This window comes from Myotis yumanensis, unplaced genomic scaffold, assembly GCF_028538775.1.
Source record: "Myotis yumanensis isolate MYYU_CA2020_CCGP unplaced genomic scaffold, mMyoYum1.0.hap1 SCAF_4, whole genome shotgun sequence".
Lineage (NCBI taxonomy): Eukaryota > Metazoa > Chordata > Mammalia > Chiroptera > Vespertilionidae > Myotis > Myotis yumanensis.
In genome coordinates, this window is record NW_027223755.1 from 86,932,844 (window position 1) to 86,951,407 (window position 18,564).

Genomic DNA, 18,564 nt, shown 5'->3' on the forward strand with positions numbered 1-18,564 from the left:
GAACGGTATGTGTATGAGTGGTAATATAGCAGGATAATAATAAGATAGGAATATTCCTGAGCAAGTGAATGGAGAAACTGAGACAAAATTAAACAAGGCCAAACAGTTTGGGCAACTTGCAGCCAGCTTGTAAAGTGGAAGATCTTATCTTCTCCAACCAAAGACAGTTGAGAGCAAATGGTCAATACCTCTCCTCCCTAACCAGAGAATACATAGCTTAAGTCAACCTGGTCTGAGAAAACAGAGAACAAAGATTGAATTAATACCATTTGTGCCAACTAAACTCAAGAACAAATATCACTTGGGGGATGTTAGGGCAGGAGGAGGGGAGGGAAGAAAAAGGGGATTTTATTTCACCCACTGAATGAAGAAGGCAGCAGTCTTGGGACTTGCCAAGATAAAACTACTAAATGTTCTTAGAAATTCTGGGAAAAGTCACAACAAAGTAAAAGGGGGGCCTTGAAATCTAGTCTGTTGCCCAAGATATCTGGCAGAGGAACCTTGGAACCTGTAGACAGAAAAGTATAAAACGCTTAAACCTCCACCGGGGGCACTCAGACCAGCTGGGTTGCCCACTTGTGCTTTTGACAAGTGTATTTTTAAAATTTGCTTGCTTTGCTACAACATTGTGGACTGTCACTCATCTTAAATCTTTCTTATGAGACTGACTAGAGCTGAGGAGGGAACAGCCCTCCTCTGACTCAGGGGGCCATCCAGTAACAGTAACATTATAGGTGAATTTTATTCTCTTATCTTTTATAAGTTTTATACACTGAGCTTATATTTTTATAGAAAAATGTTCATATATATGAAAAGTATAAAAAGAACAAAGACTATTTTACAAATAAAAAAGTTGTCTGTATATATGATGGGTTACAAGAAGATAGCTCTTCCTACATAGCCATTGATGAACTGAAAAAGGAAAATGAAAATAATACTTAAGAGAAAAAAATCCACATTGGGAATTAACCTCATAAGATATAAATTTGTGCCCAGCTGGTGTTGCTCAGTGGTTGAGCATTGACTTATAAACCAAGAGGTCATGGTTTGAGTCCCAGTCAGGGCACATGCCCAGGTGGTCAGCTCAATCCCCAGAGGGGGTGTGTAGGAGGCAGCCGATCAATGATTCTCTCTCATCATTGATGTTTCTTTTTTCTTCTTTAATCATTGTTTCTATCTCTCCCTTCTTCTCTGAAATCAATAAAAATATTTAATATAAATTATATATATATATAAATTTGTCAATTAAAGGTATCAAAAGAAAGAGAGAATAAATTATAGGTTGTGGGAAGGGGAGAGCATTGACGTAAACAAAAGAATGCCAGAAAAAGGCGAGAAAGTTTAATCTTGAAATCAAATAATTTATCAGTGAACTTATGCTAACATGGTTTTCTCGTTTAAATTATAGTTTCAAATACATCTGAGACTGAAAGTAGAACTGTGATTGCCAGGGGCTGGAGGGAGGGAGAATAGGTAATGAGTATGTAGTTTCAGTTTGGAAAGATGAAAACAGTTCTGGAGATGGATAGTGAGGATATTGCACAACAATGCAAATGGATGCTTTTCAGAGTCGCCACCAGGCCCTGGGAAGCCTCCCAGGTCCCATTTCCTGGAGGTTGGAGCGTGGCTGCGGACAGCCCCCTGGATCAGGCCTGATTTTCAGTGGCGCCCATGACACCAGCTTGTCAGTCACCGGAGCAGAGGCCTACCTGGTCCAACAGTCTTTTCAGGGCTGGGAGTTCCCAGAGCATCAAGAAAGAAAGCCCCTGATGCCTCCCCCACCGCGGGGGCTGCTGTGATTCGTGCCCCGCCAGCGGCTTGCTGGGTGACCTTAGGCAAACCCCTGGGCTTTACTGAGCTCACTATATCTAGGTGGCAAATGAACGGGGTTGGGTGAACATCTTTGAGATCCCAACCAATTCTGGCTTCCCAACTGCATCTTCCATTCAATTGCCAGGCTCCCCAAAAGCTTTTTGCACTGGGGCTTGGGACGTACTGCAAACTTCCCACAAAAGTAACGCCTCAGCGTGGGGGGTGAGTGGTTAGAAGAGGTTGGGAGGTCTCCCAGGGGAATGGGAAGAGGGCCCAAGGCCCAGCTGGCTCCATCTCTGAGAAGCCAGGAGAGGACAATAGGGCATCAATTCTGAGCCTTGTTGTCCAGAGGGAATTTGAATGTGGTTCTGTCAGGGGCAGTCATTCCTATCCTCAGGCCTAAATCCAGCGATTGGTCTCTCTCCAGGGCCATTTCAAGTGGATTCCAACCTTTCCGCCCTCCCACACTGGAGGTTTTCATTAACTGATTTTGTAGAAAGCAGAAAGAAAACCGCCTTCTCTCAAGCTCACACGCTTCCATCCCCAGCCCCAGCCCCAGATTTAAGGCCTACGCAGATGGTTTGGAACCCTGGTATCCAAGAAAAAAGAAAGAAAAACTCATTTGAACCCTGTAAGACACAATTGCCAGGCTGCAAAGCCACCCAGAGTTCTTAGTAGGACTAGTGTATTAATGCCACTGAACTATCCTAATAAAAGAGAAACATGGTAATTAGCCATACGGCCGCTACCCTTCCCATTGGCTAATCAGTGAGATATGCAAATTAACTGCCAACCAAGATGGCGGCTGGCAGCCAGGCAGCTGAAACGAACAGGGAGGCTTGCTTGCTTCAGTGACGGAGAAAGCCAAGCTTCCCCGCCTGCCTTGCAGGCCTCTCAGCTGCACTCTAAGCAACATTGTAACAAATATAGAAGCTAAACAAAACCCTGGGCTTCAGCTAGCAGGACCGCAACATTGTTTCAAATACAGAAGGTAAACAGAGGCCAGAAACCTGCTTTCAGCAGCGGAGGTCTCATAGCTGGAGCCGAGCCTCAGAGCTAAAGCTGGCCCAGAATAAAAAAAAAAAAAGGAAAAAAGGACAGGTTGGGAGCTTCAGTCACCCGCCAGCCTGAAAAAGGCCCTCAGCCCCTCACCCAAGCTGGCCAGGCACCCCAGTGGGGACCCCCACCCTGAAGGGTGTGTGACCAGATGCAAACAGCAATCATCCCCTCACCCAGGCTGGCCAGGCACCCAAGTGGGACCCCCACCCTGAAGGGGGTATGACCAGATGCAAACAGCCATCATCCCCTCACCCAGGCTGGCCAGGCACCCAAGCGGGACCCCCACCCTGAAGGGGGTGTGACCAGATGCAATCAGCCATCATCCCCTCACCCAGGCTGGCCAGGCACCCAAGCGGGACCCCCGCCCTGATCCAGGACACCCTTCAGGGTAAACCAGCCGGCCCCACCCGTGCACCAGGCTTCTATCCTATACAGTAAAAGGGTAATATGCCTCCCAGCACCGGGATCAGCGGAGCAGCGAGGCCTCCCGGCACCGGGATCAGCGTGACAGGGGGCAGTGACCAAACCCCCTGATTGCCCTGCGGCTCTGTGTGTGACAGGGGGCGGGGCCACAACCTCCCTATCTGCCCTGCTCTGTTCGTGACGGAGGGAGCTCCTCAACCCCCTGATTGGCCCTGCTCTGTGCGTGACAGGGGGGAGCTCCCCAACCCCCTGATCACCCTGCGGCTCTGTGTGTGACAGGGGGCGGGGCCACAACCTCCCTATCTGCCCTGCTCTGTTCGTGACGGGGGGAGCTCCTCAACCCCCTGATTGGCCCTGCTCTGTGCGTGACAGGGGGGAGCTCCCCAACCCCCTGATCACCCTGCGGCTCTGTGTGTGACAGGGGGCGGGGCCACAACCCCCGCCCCCCCATCGGCCCTGCCCTGAGTGTGACAGTGGCGGTGCCCCAACCCCCTGATCCACCCTGCTCTGTGTGTGACAGGGGGCGGTGCCCCAACTCCCCTATTGGCCCTGCTCTGTGAGTGACAGGGGGGAGCTCCTCAACCCCCTGATCGGCCCTGCTCTGTGTGTGACAGGGTACAGAGCCCCAACCCCCCTGATGGGCCCTGCTCTGTGCGTGATAGGGGGCAGCGCCCCAACCCCCTGATCGGCCCTGCTCTGTGCGTGACAGGGGGTGGCGCTGCAACCTCCCTATCGACCCTGCCTTGAGTGTGAGAGGGGGCAGTGCCCCAACCCCCCAATCGGCCCCACCCTGAGCATGACTAGGGGTGGCATCGCAAACTCCCAATCCGCCCTGCTCTGTGCATGACAGGGGGCGGTGCTCCAACTCCCCAATAGGCCCTGCTCTGAGCCCGACCAGGGGCTGCACCTAGGAATTGGGCCTGCCCTCTGCCACCCAGGAGCAGGCCTAAGCCAGCAGGTCATTATTTCCCGAGCGGTCCCAGACTGCAAGAGGGCACAAGCCGGGCTGAGAGACCCCCTCTCTCCCCCAAGTGCACAAATTTTTGTGCACCGGGCCTCTAGTCCTATATAATAAGGAGGTAATATGCAAATTGACTATCACGCCCTCACAAGATGGCTGCCTATGACCAGGCCAGCAGGGGGGTTAGTGAGGGATGATCAAACAACTGAACAGCAGGCTGCATGGGGTGGACCAGACCGGCGGGGGGCCTTGAGGGGCGACCAGGCCGGCAGGGGGAGTGACAAGGCCAGCAGAGGGGGTAGTTGGGGGTGACCAGGATGGCGGGGGGGTAGTTGGGGGCGACTAGGCTGGCAGGAGGGCAGTTGGGGGCAACCAGGCTGGCAGGGAGGGGGCAGTTAGGGGTGACCTGGCCGGAAGCAGGGGGCAGTTAGGGGTTATCAGGCCAGCACACAGAGGCAGTGAGGGGTGATCAGGCCAGCCGGGAGGGGGGGGCAGTTAGGGGCGACCAGGCAGGCAGGCAGGTGAGTGATTAGGATCCAGCAGTCTGGGATTGTGAGAGGGATGTCCAACTGCTGATCGGGCCTAAACCAGCAGTTGGACATCCCCTGAGGGGTCGGATTGGAGAAGGTGCAGGCTGGGCTGAGGGGACCCTGGCCCTTGTGCATGAATTTCGTGCACCGGGCCTTTAGTCCTATATAATAAAAGCCTAATATGCAAATCGACTGATCGGCAGAATGACTGGTGGAACGACCGGTTGCTATGACATGCATTGACCACCAAGAGGCAGACGCTCCATGCAGAAGCTGCCCCCAGCCTGCAGGCCCGAGATCAGCCAAGGCAGGTGCCAGCAGGGCCCCCCTTTCACCCTGCCGGTCACCCCACAGAGGGAGGTGACCATGCTAGCAGCCAGAGGCAGGACCAGCGAGTGGGCAGCGCCAGGCCAGCTAAGGCGGGTGCCACCAGGGGCTCCCCTGATCACCCCACTGGTCGCCCCACAGATTGGTCCTGATTGCCGGCCAGGCCTAAGGACCCTACCCATGCACCGGGCCTCTAGTACACTTATAATGTTTAATGGTAAAGTTAATGTTATGTGCAACATTTTGGTTTATAAGATATACATATTCAGATGACCAAAATATATTTCTCAGATATATTTGGTCTTCATCCACAGTTCCTGGCTCAGAGCTCTCCAACTCCTTGGAATGTCCTAAGTGATGAGAGAGCAACCATGGTGTCTCTTGTTTTTTTTTTTTTTTTTTTTTTTTTTTTTTTTTTTTTTTTAATTTTTATTTCTTAAAGTATTACAAAGAGTATTACATATGTCTCCTTTTTCCCCCCCATGACATTCCCCCGGCCCCTACCCCCCGCCCCCCCCCGCCCCGTGTCTTGTGTCCATTGGTTAATCTTATATGCATGCATATAAGTCCTTCAGTTGGTCTCTTAATCCCCCCCCCCCAACCCTCCCCAGGCTCCCCATTGTAGTTTAACATTCTGTTCAATGTTGCTCTGCTTCTGTATCTACACCTGTTCATCAGTCCATACTGGTCCCCTTTATTTGTCCCAACCTCACTGGAGTAGTCTCAACCTCACCAGGGCCGTCTGAGCCTCACCGGGGCCATTTCAACCTCACCGGGGTCGTCTCTACCTCACGGGGGCCGTTTCAACCTCACCGGGGTCGTCCCTACCACACCAGGGCCGTTTCAACCTGACTGGGGTTGTCTCTACCACACCGGGGCTGTTTCAACCTGACCGGGGTTGTCCCTACCACACCGGGGCCGTTTCGACCTGACTGGGGTCGTCCCTACCTCACGGGGGCCGTTTCAACCTGACCGGGGTTGTCCCTACCACGCCGGGGCCGTTTCGACCTGACTGGGGTCTTCCCTACCTCACGGGGGCCGTTTCAACCTGACCGGGGTTGTCCCTACCACGCCGGGGCCGTTTCGACCTGACTGGGGTCGTCCCTACCTCACGGGGGCTGTTTCAACCTCACCGGGGTCGTCCCTACCTCACGGGGGCCATTTCAACCTGACCCGGGTTGTCCCTACCACGCCGGGGCCGTTTCGACCTGACTGGGGTCGTCCCTACCTCACGGGGGCCGTTTCAACCTGACCGGGGTTGTCCCTACCACGCCGGGGCCGTTTCGACCTGACTGGGGTCGTCCCTACCTCGCGGGGGCTGTTTCAACCTCACCGGGGTCGTCCCTACCTCACGGGGGCCGTTTCAACCTGACCGGGGTTGTCCCTACCACGCCGGGGCCGTTTCGACCTGACTGGGGTCGTCCCTACCTCTCGGGGGCCGTTTCAACCTCACCGGGGTTGTCCCTACCACGCCGGGGCCGTTTCGACCTGACTGGGGTCGTCCCTACCTCACGGGGGCTGTTTCAACCTCACCGGGGTCGTCCCTACCACACCGGGGCCGTTTCGACCTGACTGGGGTCGTCCCTACCTCACGGGGGCCGTTTCAACCTCACCGGGGTTGTCCCTACCACACCGGGGCTGTTTCAACCTGACCGGGGTTGTCCCTACCACGCCGGGGCCGTTTCGACCTGACTGGGGTCGTCCCTACCTCACGGGGGCTGTTTCAACCTCACCGGGGTCGTCCCTACCTCACGGGGGCCGTTTCAACCTGACCGGGGTTGTCCCTACCACGCCGGGGCCGTTTCGACCTGACTGGGGTCGTCCCTACCTCACGGGGGCCGTTTCAACCTGACCGGGGTTGTCCCTACCACACCGGGGCCGTTTCAACCTGACTGGGGTCGTCCCTACCTCACGGGGGCCGTTTCAACCTCACCGGGGTTGTCCCTACCACACCGGGGCTGTTTCAACCTGACCGGGGTTGTCCCTACCACACCGGGGCCGTTTCAACCTGACCGGGGTTGTCCCTACCACGCCGGGGCCGTTTCGACCTGACTGGGGTCGTCCCTACCTCACGGGGGCTGTTTCAACCTCGCCGGGGTCGTCCCTACCTCACGGGGGCCGTTTCAACCTGACCGGGGTTGTCCCTACCACGCCGGGGCCGTTTCGACCTGACTGGGGTCGTCCCTACCTCACGGGGGCCGTTTCGACCTGACCGGGGTTGTCCCTACCACGCCGGGGCCGTTTCGACCTGACTGGGGTCGTCCCTACCTCTCGGGGGCCGTTTCAACCTGACCGGGGTTGTCCCTACCACGCCGGGGCCGTTTCAACCTGACTGGGGTCGTCCCTACCTCTCGGGGGCCGTTTCAACCTGACCGGGGTTGTCCCTACCACGCCGGGGCCGTTTCGACCTGACTGGGGTCGTCCCTACCTCACGGGGGCTGTTTCAACCTCACCGGGGTCGTCCCTACCACACCGGGGCCGTTTCGACCTGACTGGGGTCGTCCCTACCTCACGGGGGCCGTTTCAACCTCACCGGGGTTGTCCCTACCACACCGGGGCTGTTTCAACCTGACCGGGGTTGTCCCTACCACGCCGGGGCCGTTTCGACCTGACTGGGGTCGTCCCTACCTCACGGGGGCTGTTTCAACCTCACCGGGGTCGTCCCTACCTCACGGGGGCCGTTTCAACCTGACCGGGGTTGTCCCTACCACGCCGGGGCCGTTTCGACCTGACTGGGGTCGTCCCTACCTCACGGGGGCCGTTTCAACCTGACCGGGGTTGTCCCTACCACACCGGGGCCGTTTCGACCTGACTGGGGTCGTCCCTACCTCACGGGGGCCGTTTCAACCTCACCGGGGTTGTCCCTACCACACCGGGGCTGTTTCAACCTGACCGGGGTTGTCCCTACCACACCGGGGCCGTTTCAACCTGACCGGGGTTGTCCCTACCACGCCGGGGCCGTTTCGACCTGACTGGGGTCGTCCCTACCTCACGGGGGCTGTTTCAACCTCGCCGGGGTCGTCCCTACCTCACGGGGGCCGTTTCAACCTGACCGGGGTTGTCCCTACCACGCCGGGGCCGTTTCGACCTGACTGGGGTCGTCCCTACCTCACGGGGGCCGTTTCAACCTGACCGGGGTTGTCCCTACCACACCGGGGCCGTTTCGACCTGACTGGGGTCGTCCCTACCTCATGGGGGCCGTTTCAACCTCACCGGGGTTGTCCCTACCACACCGGGGCTGTTTCAACCTGACCGGGGTTGTCCCTACCACACCGGGGCCGTTTCAACCTGACCGGGGTTGTCCCTACCACGCCGGGGCCGTTTCGACCTGACTGGGGTCGTCCCTACCTCACGGGGGCTGTTTCAACCTTGCCGGGGTCGTCCCTACCACACCGGGACCGTTTCAACCTCACCGGGGCCATCCCAGCCTTACCAGGGAAACAGGATGTTTGGTCCTCTGTCCCCTGCCGGCGGCTCCCCACTAGACAAAATCTCCAGGCATTCCTGGTGGTTGCACATCCAGCGCTCCTGCCCTCCACCAAGTGCACAGACTGCCTGTCTGCTGTCCCGCAGTGCCCCACCAGAGACTGGGACCAGTGGGCATGTTTGTGCGCTTGCTGGTACAGCAGTTCCACAGTGCCAGTCGAGTCAGGCCCAGCCCTGGCCGGCCCCGGACCCGACTCTGCCCCCCCGATTGCATCCCTCCCAGATGCAAGGAGCTGAAATCTGCAGCCTGCTGGGATGGGCTCTGTACTTGGTGCTTCAGCACATCCTACTCAGTCTCTATGCGCTTCTTTCTATGCGAGGAGTTGAAATCTGCAGTTTGTTGGGTTGGGCTCTGTACTTGGTGTCACATCCTACTCAGTCTCAATGTTCTTTCTCTCCTTCCAGTTGTAGAGCTACCACTGGGCCAAGTTTCCCATGGTTCTGTATGATAGGTGTTTGTCTGATGTTTGGTAGTTTCGATGTTGTTGTGCGAGGTAGCACGCACAGGTCTCTTCCTTATGCCGCCATCCTGGTTCTCCTGGGTCTGCTTCTTGAGTGTGTCTCTCATGGCTGCGAGCAGTTGAAGTCTGCAATTTGTTGGGACAGGCTGCAAAAGCGCATGTGGGTCTTTTTGTGCACCTGGCACAGCTTGGATGGGGATGTAAATTGATTAGGGCTGAGACTCAGGGAGTCGCCATGGCGGAGCAAATAGCACTGGCTGAGTCTCTGCGGCCCCTTGACTCTCTGCCAGGGCTTTGTGTCCCCCAGTGCCGGCGAGCAGCTGTGCAACAGAGTCTCCCTCGCTTTCTGATGGCTGCAAGGCCGTGCTGCCTCTCCCCGTAGGGTCTGGTGCTTCATGATCCCGCCTGAACCAGCTCAGTGGATTTGAAAGTTTGCAGAAGAAAAGGCGCTTCTACTTGTGGGTCTGGCACAGCCCAAATGGGAATGTAAATTGCGTAGGGCGGGGTCACAGGGAGTCGCCGGGGCGGAGACTCAGCGGCCCCTTGCCTATCCAGGACTCCAGGACTTTGTGTCCCCCAGTGCCGGCGAGCAGCCGAACGCCAGAGCCTCCCTCGCTTCCTGACCGCTGGAAGGCCGTGCCGTCTCTCGCCTTGGGGCCTGGGGCCTCAGAGACCCGCCCAAACCAGCTCAGTGGATTTGAGAGTTTGTAAAAGCACAGTCATTCCCTCTTGTGCCTCTGGCATAGCCCTGAGGGTAGGGCGGGGTCACAGGGAGTCACCAGCATGGATGAAATAGCGATGGCGGCGTCTCCGCGCCCCTCGCCTCCCCGGGACACCAGGACTTCTTGTCCCTCGGTGCCGGTGAGCAGCCGCGTATCAGAGCTTCCCTCGCTCTCCGACCACTGCAAGGCCGTGGCCGCCTCTCCCTGTGGGATCTGGGGCCTCAGAGACCCGCCCCGAGCAAGCCCAGAGGATTCGAGGGTTCGTAAAAAACCGAGAATCCATTTGCAGCCCGCGTGGCGTGTGACTGCGTACCTCTGGTTTTGGTGCCTCCGTAGCTCCCACTCAGTCTCACTGCGCTTCTTTCTTTTCCTCCAGTTGTAGATCTCCCACTGGGCCAACTTCCCCATGGTTCTGAGTGGCGGTTGTTTACTTCATAGTTGATAGTTTCAATGATGCTGTGAGAGAGTAGCACACACAGGTCCGCTCCCTACGCCGCCATCTTGGTTCTCCTCTGTCTCTTGTTATATTAATGAGGTGACTTCTGGAAACAACCCCAGGGTAGGGGCTGGTTGTCACTGGAAACCAACCATGTGGTTTGAGGTTTAGAACATTCAGTCCCACCCCAGTTTTCAGGGAGGGGAGAAGGGCTTGAGGCTGAATCAATGGACAGTGGTCAAAGACTTAGTCAATCATGACTATGTAATGACGCCTTCGTAAAAACCTGAAAGGACAGCTCTCCTTTTTGGAGAGCTTCCACCTACAGGAACCAGAATGCTACCATGTGCTGGGTATCAGCCCCATAAGGCTAGAAGCTCTTTTATTCGGGACCCCCCACTACATACCTCTTTGTCTCACTATTGATTCCTATCCTTTAATGTCCTCAGTAATAAATCCATAATTTAAGTGAGTAAACGAGTTTTCTTGAGTTTTGTGAGCCATTCTACCAAATTAATTAAACCCAAGGAGGAGGGTCATGGGAACCTCTGATTTGTAGCTGTTCCGGTACAACCTGGGCTGCAACTGGTATCTGAAGTGGAGGGTGGTCTTGTGGGAATGAGCCCTTTCCCTGTGGAATCTGATCTGTCTCTGGGTAAATGGTGCCAGAATTTAGTTGCATTCTTGGATACCCTGCTGGCGTCAGAGAATTGCTTGGTGGTGTGGGGAAGCCTGTACACACAAGATGGAATTTGGTCTAAGAATCCTTTCATTATGTATATTTTACCACAATTTTAAAAAAGAATACATTAAGGTCTGATTTGAAGTAGATTCAATTGATAAGGTATATATTCAGATTACCTCTTGAGTTTTCAGCTTTTCTGAAACAATATTTCATAAAGTTGTGAGCATAATTTTTTAATAGGAAAATTTATAATTATACTTTAACAGCAACTTTTTCTCAATCAGAGGGTAATTTATTGCATGATTAATAATTCTTCTAATGTAGCCTATGTTTAGTTTTCAAGTATGAAGAAATCATGCCTCATCTACACAAAGGTTTAAAAGTAAAGTAGTCATTAGATTCAAAGAAAAAAGAAACTAGAATTAAGTGAGGTAGCTAGTAATTTTGGTATTTATGCAAATTTGTGGTAAATCAGCTATGAGTATAAATCTCCCCAACAGTAAGCACCATCCTAGAAATTGTGCAAAATATATTTAAAAATTGTCCCCATAGTTCCTGGGAAGAGCCACAGTTTTCCTTAAAATGCAGTGGAAGACATATGGTAATAAAGCATTCTACAAATAGAATTTTTCTACTTTAAAATAATTTTCTAATCACAAAAAGCAAGAAAAAAAAATAAAACTTTTCAGGATTCAAATACCATATCCAGTTTTCTCAATTCACTTTAAAAATCTCACTTACCCTTCTAGTGTTTTCAAGGATTTTGGGATCAGGTTTTCCGTAGTTGGGTGGATTGGCATATGGGTCATATCCAAGTTTGGCAAGCATGGGTGCAATCACTGCCATATCTTGTAAAACGTCTGGAGGTATTTTCCCAACCCATTTCGATAGAGCTGCTACATTGACTGGCTTGATGACTTGGTCTGTTGATCTCTCCACTCTGGAAACAATAGAATATGAATAAATATTTATTTAAAATACAAAAAAACAGTATTCAAAGACCACTGAAAATTATTTTTGATAACTTTAAAAATGTTAAGTGTCTTCATTATAATGCGGGCACTGAACAGGCTTAACAGTATTTACCAGAAATTGTTTAATATGCTAAATTTGACAGTAATTATTGGCAATCTCAGATTTCTAGAAATAGGAAAAAGGATGAGCTGATACCATCTGCACAAAATGTGCAGACATTTTAATTACAATGTTCAGAAAAAAATACAATTGCTTAGAAAAACAGCTAGTCGACTTACTCGAAATGCACCAAAAAGAAAAAAGACAGGACTGATGAATGACTAGATGGACAGACATGTGATAAAGCAAATATAGCAAAATCTTAATTGTATAAATGTAAAATCTTAATTGTCTAAGATAGTGGGTATAATTCTTTCCATTCTTTGTACATTTGAAAATTTTCATAATAAAATAGTGGAGAGAACCATGATTCACTAAGAATACATAATATTCATGTGTTCTATTTTTCTGTTGACTTCCTGAAGAACTCTACTTTCCAAGGAAGAAAAAGAGGTGCTGTTTCTGACTTTTAATATTACAAAATAAATGTGTTCTACCTCTTAACCTAGAAACCTACTTTAAGCTTGTATTGACTATATTCACAATATTTTACTAAAGAACTCATAATCTAAGGAAAAATATAATATAAAATGACATCTAGATACAAATTGGTTCTGAATTAGCAGATTTTGGCCAAATGACTAAAACAAAAGTGCTTAAGAGAGTTACATATCATAAGTCATTCAAACATGGTATTCAAACAAAGGTAACAACCCTTTTTCTTTAAGTATGTGGCCTTTCACTGCAGATAATCACTATCTGATGAGGAATCCCTCAAAGGGGCTCCCTGCCTAAAAAGACAAGAGAAAATGAAATTATTCTTCCCTGGTGTAGGGAGTGGCTATAGGGTTAAGCCTTGGACTGACCTGTTGGCAAAGCCACAAACAAGTCCCAGCTTAGAGGGCACAGCTCTCTCAGCATAATTAGGCTTGATCTTATGATGCTCCCTAGATCTTATCTGGGAAGCTAATGGGCTGTGGGAGATGCAGCAAGTGCTGCCAAAACAAGTGAAACTCACAAGAACAGTGTAACTATGGTGACCACTACCTTGTTTACCTCTGGCTATAAAATAAAGGCTCAGCTTGCCTCTGGATCTCTCTCTGTGGCCTCAGCCAGGCACAGGAAGATCCACCTAGACCCAGCTTATTCTCTTTGTCTTTTCTACATCCTTCACCGCTCCCCCTCAGGCTCACTGAACCCTTGACTGTGCTGGCATGGCACACCCTGGGATTCTGTGAGGCCACTAGCTCCAGGTTTTTTTCCTGCCTCAATAACCAATTCTTTTTTCCTCACTTAAAAATTTATCCCCGACTCCACTTAACCCACAGCTCTCTTCACTCTACACATTTCTCCTAGATGGGTTCACCTCTAATAATACTTGCTTGATCCTTTTCTCTCCTTTTTTTTTTTCTTTTTTTGAGAGAGGAAGTGGAGGGAGGTGAAAAAGAGAGAGAGAGAGAATTGATGTGAGAGAGAAATATCAATCAGTTGCCTCCCCCATGTGGCCTGACCAGTAATCTAACCCATCACCTTTTGGTGTTCAAGACAACTCTCCAATCAACTGAGCCAGGGCATTTGCTTGACTTTCTTTACCTGCATGGAGAACATCCTGGCACTAACCAGTTTGGCTCAGTTGGTTGGGCGCAGTCCCATGCACCAAAGGGTTGCTGCTTGGATTTTTGGTCAGGCTCATGCCTGGATTACTACAAAAGCCTCGTAATTTCCCTGCATTTAAATAGTTGGCTTTCAGGCCCAACTACCTAACAGTCCACCAGAATATAAGGAAAGTCTATGTCTTATTAATCTCTCTATCACCAGCACTAGCACATGAACATAAAATAGGTACTCAAAAAATATTTGTTAAATAAATAACAAAAAAACTTTTCATGGAATAAAAAACCTACAAATTTAGTTTGTACAAACATGATCAAGAGAAGTCAAGGATCATACCTTTATAAGGAGATCAACTGACACAAGATGAAATAACTAGAGAATATTCAGGTACAAACTGCATATTTATTGTGGATGCATTAAGAATGTTAGAGAATGAGAGCCATGTCTGCAGAAATAAACATCTCCAGCATAAAAAAAGTTTTATAGTAAACAAAGAAAAACATTTTCTGTTCATTCTATGTCAGGTACTTTGCATATGATATCTCATTTAAACCTTAACACTACGGTGTCGGGTGAATTTCCCGCCAAAATATAAGATGGCGGTTCGCATACGCAGGTAGGTATCTTTGTGAACGGCAAACAAACAAATATTTGGTAATACGCAGTTACAATCGGCCCGAGTTTACACGTTTCCCGCACTCCACCGCAAATATATATGAACCGAGTTAAGCCGGCTCCCGCGGAGTACGCGCAATTCACGCGAGCCGACTTAACTCGTTTCCCGCAATCCAAGTGTTAAAACAACCTTAAGAGAAAGATATTATCAGTCCTCAGTTTTCAAATGTGTAAACTGAGACCTACAGACAGTTAAATGAGTTGCCCAGAATCACAGTTTAGAAATAATGAAGTTAGAATTGGAATCCATATCTATCTGACTCCAAAGTCCCCAGTTTCTCTATTGCCATATTATTGATTATCTTAATTTTTACATTTTATGCCTCCCTGAAAATCTTGGCCTTTTGCCCTGAGTAGAGTGAGCAAGTTGGCTTGCCACAATGGCAGGATCATACAGATGAACTATACATATAATCCGTATATATCGTGCTGTGCTGATACTATTTAACAGCCTGCTCTCCATGGAAGAAAAGGCCAGGATCTGTTGCATTTACTGATGACTATAGTGGAAAAACTCCCACCAAATGGCTGATTCCAACCTACCAACATGAAGTCACCAACTGCAGAGTTCGGAATAGATGCACAAAATGAGGTTTCTGCAGCTGGGGCAAGCCAGCTCCAGCAGACCACTGGATATCTACAGGGCCACAGTCTCTTGTTCTAATTTTTGAAACTCAAAAAGCTCTAAGAACTAAACATATTCCTGTAACTCATTTAGTAGCAAAACAGGACTTGAACTTATCAGAATCTATGTATAGGCCTTATTCTACTTGATATAAACACTCACACTCTTTGATGAAATATTAATGTGTTTGATTACAGAGTGTTGAGCCAAAACCAACAAAATCCTATATAATAAAAGGGTAACATGCAAATTGACCCTAACGGTGGAATGACTGGGAATAACGGGCTGCTATGATGTGCACTGACCACCAGGGGGCAGATGCTCAATGCAGGAGCTGCCCCCTGGTGGTCAGTGCACTCCCACAGTGGGAGCTCTGCTCAGCCACAAGCCAGGCTGATGGCTGTGAGCGCAGCAGCAGTGGCAGAAGCCCCTCCCACCTCCACGGCAGCTCTAAGGCTATCTGTGGGGAGCAAGCCTAAGCTGCAGTCGAACATCCCCCAAGGACTCCTGGGCTGCCAGAGGGATGTCTGACTGCCAGCTTAGAACTGATACCCTGGGGAGCAGGTCTAAGCTGGCAGGTGGACACCCCTGAGGGCTCCCTGACTGCGAGAGGGCATAGGCTGGGCTGAGGCACCCCCCTCCAATTGCACAAATTTTCGTGCACCGGGCCTCTAGTATCTATAATAATAAAAGTGTAATATGCTAATTAGACCAGACAGCCAAATGACCTTCCAGACAACCTTCTGGATGAAGCCAGGGCTGTGAGGGCTGAGGCAAGCCACTGCAGCTGCGAGGGCCAAGCCCCTTGCATGAATTTTGTGCATCAGGCCTCCAGTGTTATATAATGTGTTATGTAAACACAAGAGGCCCAGTGCACAAAATTCGTGCATTCCGGGGGGTGAGGGTCCCTCAGTCTGGCCTGCACCCTCTCACAGTCCAAGAGCCCTCAGGGGATGTCCAACTGACGGCTTAGGCCCGTTCCCCGGATATTCTTAGCACTGCTGCGGAGGCGGAGAGGCTCCCGCCACCACCGCTAAACTTGCCAGCTGTGAGCCTGGCTTCTGGCTGACTGGCACTCCCCCTGTGCGAGCGCACTGACCACCAGGGGCAGCTCCTGCGTTGAGCATCTGCCCCCCTGGTGGTCAGTGCATGTCATAGCAACTGGTCAACCAGTCAACTGTCTGCCCCTGGTGGTCAGTGCACATCATAGTGAGAGGTTGAGCAGCCTTAGCATATCATTAGCATATTATACTTTGATTGGTTGAACGGCCAACCGGACACTTAGCATATTAGGCTTTTATTATATAGGATATGATCTTTCTAAAATCCAGAACTTTCTGAATTCTGAAACATATCTGTGTTAGGCAATGGAGCCACACATAAGGTCTTGTATGCCATGACTGGGAAGTTGGCTTTATCTTGACAATGTTGGGGGATGATAGAAGGGTTTAATTATAAGAGTGATGTGGTAGAATATCAGCATTCAGTGCTAATAATTATGGGAAGAGTCCATTGAAAGATGGGACAACCAGGATCAGGAAAAACAATACAGATGTTCAAGTATATATTGGATGAGTTGAGAAATTATTAAAGTTTCAACTAGAGCAAATGAAACAGGGCTGGAAGAAAGAAAATCTCTATAAATTTTTAAAAGAGATATTTATAAGACTTACTGGCCAATTAGATATGGGGGGAAGTAGGGAAAGGAGTCTAGATGAATTCAGATTTGACTTTAAGGACTGAATGGATGGTGTTATCATTCATTTATAATAGAGAACATGGAGGAAAAACATAACGTTGCTTTGTTTGTTTCAGGTGTAGGGAACAAAAAAAAGAGGTAAATTGATAGTAGTCAGAAAGTTATCAAAGGTGTAAAGAAAAATCAGAGACTGGAATGTAGCATGTGCTCAGTAATAAATAGCTATTATTATTTTTTCATCCAGATTATAGCACTGGCTCATAAGTAAAGTGAAAGCCACTATTTACCATTAGGATTGAAGAAATGATTTAAAATAAAGTCATCTCTTGTCTGAAAGAGATAGAACTCTAAAATAAAAGAATTTGGAAAGCTTTGTTATATAACCAGAGTCACAAGATCCACTCGCAGCAAATGTAGTTACTATGGACTCCTTAGGGGAAGAACTTGGAAGCCTACTGCATATCAGTCAGGTGCTTCTCATTAAGACAGTAGTAATGACATTTTATATTTATTGAGCATAAAAATCAAATTAATCATTTTTTGAATACCCACTATGTGTCAGATACTAAAGATGCAAAGATGACTGACTAGGCCACAGCCCTCCTCTCAAGAAGATCAGAATCCAGTACGAGAGATAACATAGAAGCATGATTAATATACAGCATGATAAATGTAATGACAAAGGTTAGAAACCATATCATTGGAATGCAGGTGACAGAAGTAGGCTAATTCTTCTGTTGGGTGAGGACACATGAGTCAGGGTAAATTACCAAGTAGTTAATGCAAGAGTTAGCATTGTATGGGTTACAGGCCAAATCTAGTCCCACTGCCTGTCTGGCCTTTGAGCTAAGAATGGCCTTTACATTTTTAAGTAGTTTTTTTTTAATAAAAAGAATAATATTTCATAACACATGAATCACATAATATCAAATTTCAATGTCATAAAGTTTTATTGGAACACAGTCACGCTCATTTGTTTACATACTGCCTATGGCTGCTCTTGTCTGCAATGACAGAGTTGAGTAGCTGAGAGAAGGACTTTATGGTTCCCAAAACCTAAAAGATTTACTATTTAGCCTTGTACAGAAAAAAGGTGTCAATCCTGATCTAAGACTGTATCTTAAGGGCATGTAGGATCTAGTGAAGGGGAGAAGAGTCTCAGGAGATGTCCTTCCTCACAGAAGAACCCAATCAACTTTTGCATACATGAGGGAACCTGTGAGTTTAGAGAATGGCACATGAGGAGAGTAAAGGATGTACTGAGGCTACTTGGTGAGGAGTGTGAGGGGGGAAAGTGTTTACTTTGCACTTAACAGGTTCAAGAAAGGTATCTGTTGGTCTATAAGGATGGATAAGTAAAATAAAATGAAATAGAAAATAAAAAGCAATCCTCCAGGAGGTCATTGTTGGTGAACCACAGGAACTTTCCCACTCTTTTTAAAAGATATGTTTTTATTGATTTTAGAGAGAGAGGGAGAGAAATAGAGGGATAGAAACATCACTCTTCCATCGGCTGCCTCCCGCATGCCCCTAGTGGGGATCAAGCCCACAACCCTAGGCTTGTGTGCCCTGACTGGGAATAGAACTGTAGACCTCTTGCCCTGACTGGTTTGGCTCAGTGCATAAAACGTCGGCCTGCCAAAACCGGTTTGGCTCAGTGGATAGAGCGTCGGCCTGCGGACTGAAGGGTCCCAGGTTCGATTCCGGTCAAGGGCATGTACCGTGGTTGCGGGCACATCCCCAGTGGGGGGTGTGCAGGAGGCAGCTGATCGATGTTTCTCTCTCATCGATGTTTCTAACTCTCTATCTCTCTCCCTTCCTCTCTGTAAAAAATCAATAAAATATATTTTTTAAAAAAAACAAAAACAAAAAACGTCGGCCTGCGGACTGAAGGGTCCCAGGTTCGATTCTGGTCAGGGGCATGTACCTTGGTTGCGGGCACATCCCCAGTGGGGGGTGTGCAGGAGGCAGCTAA

The 18,564-nt window shown here is 49.5% G+C and overlaps 1 protein-coding gene across 1 annotated transcript in view; it reads right to left on the reverse strand.

The window, feature by feature from the left end:
- The window catches only part of TPST1 (tyrosylprotein sulfotransferase 1), a 90,755-nt gene that overhangs the window by 17,276 nt on the left and 54,915 nt on the right, over positions 1-18,564 (reverse strand). The window contains exon 3 of the mRNA XM_070412858.1: positions 11,644-11,842. Coding sequence (XP_070268959.1) covers positions 11,644-11,842 — 199 coding nt within the window. The remainder of the gene's footprint in view (positions 1-11,643; positions 11,843-18,564) is intronic.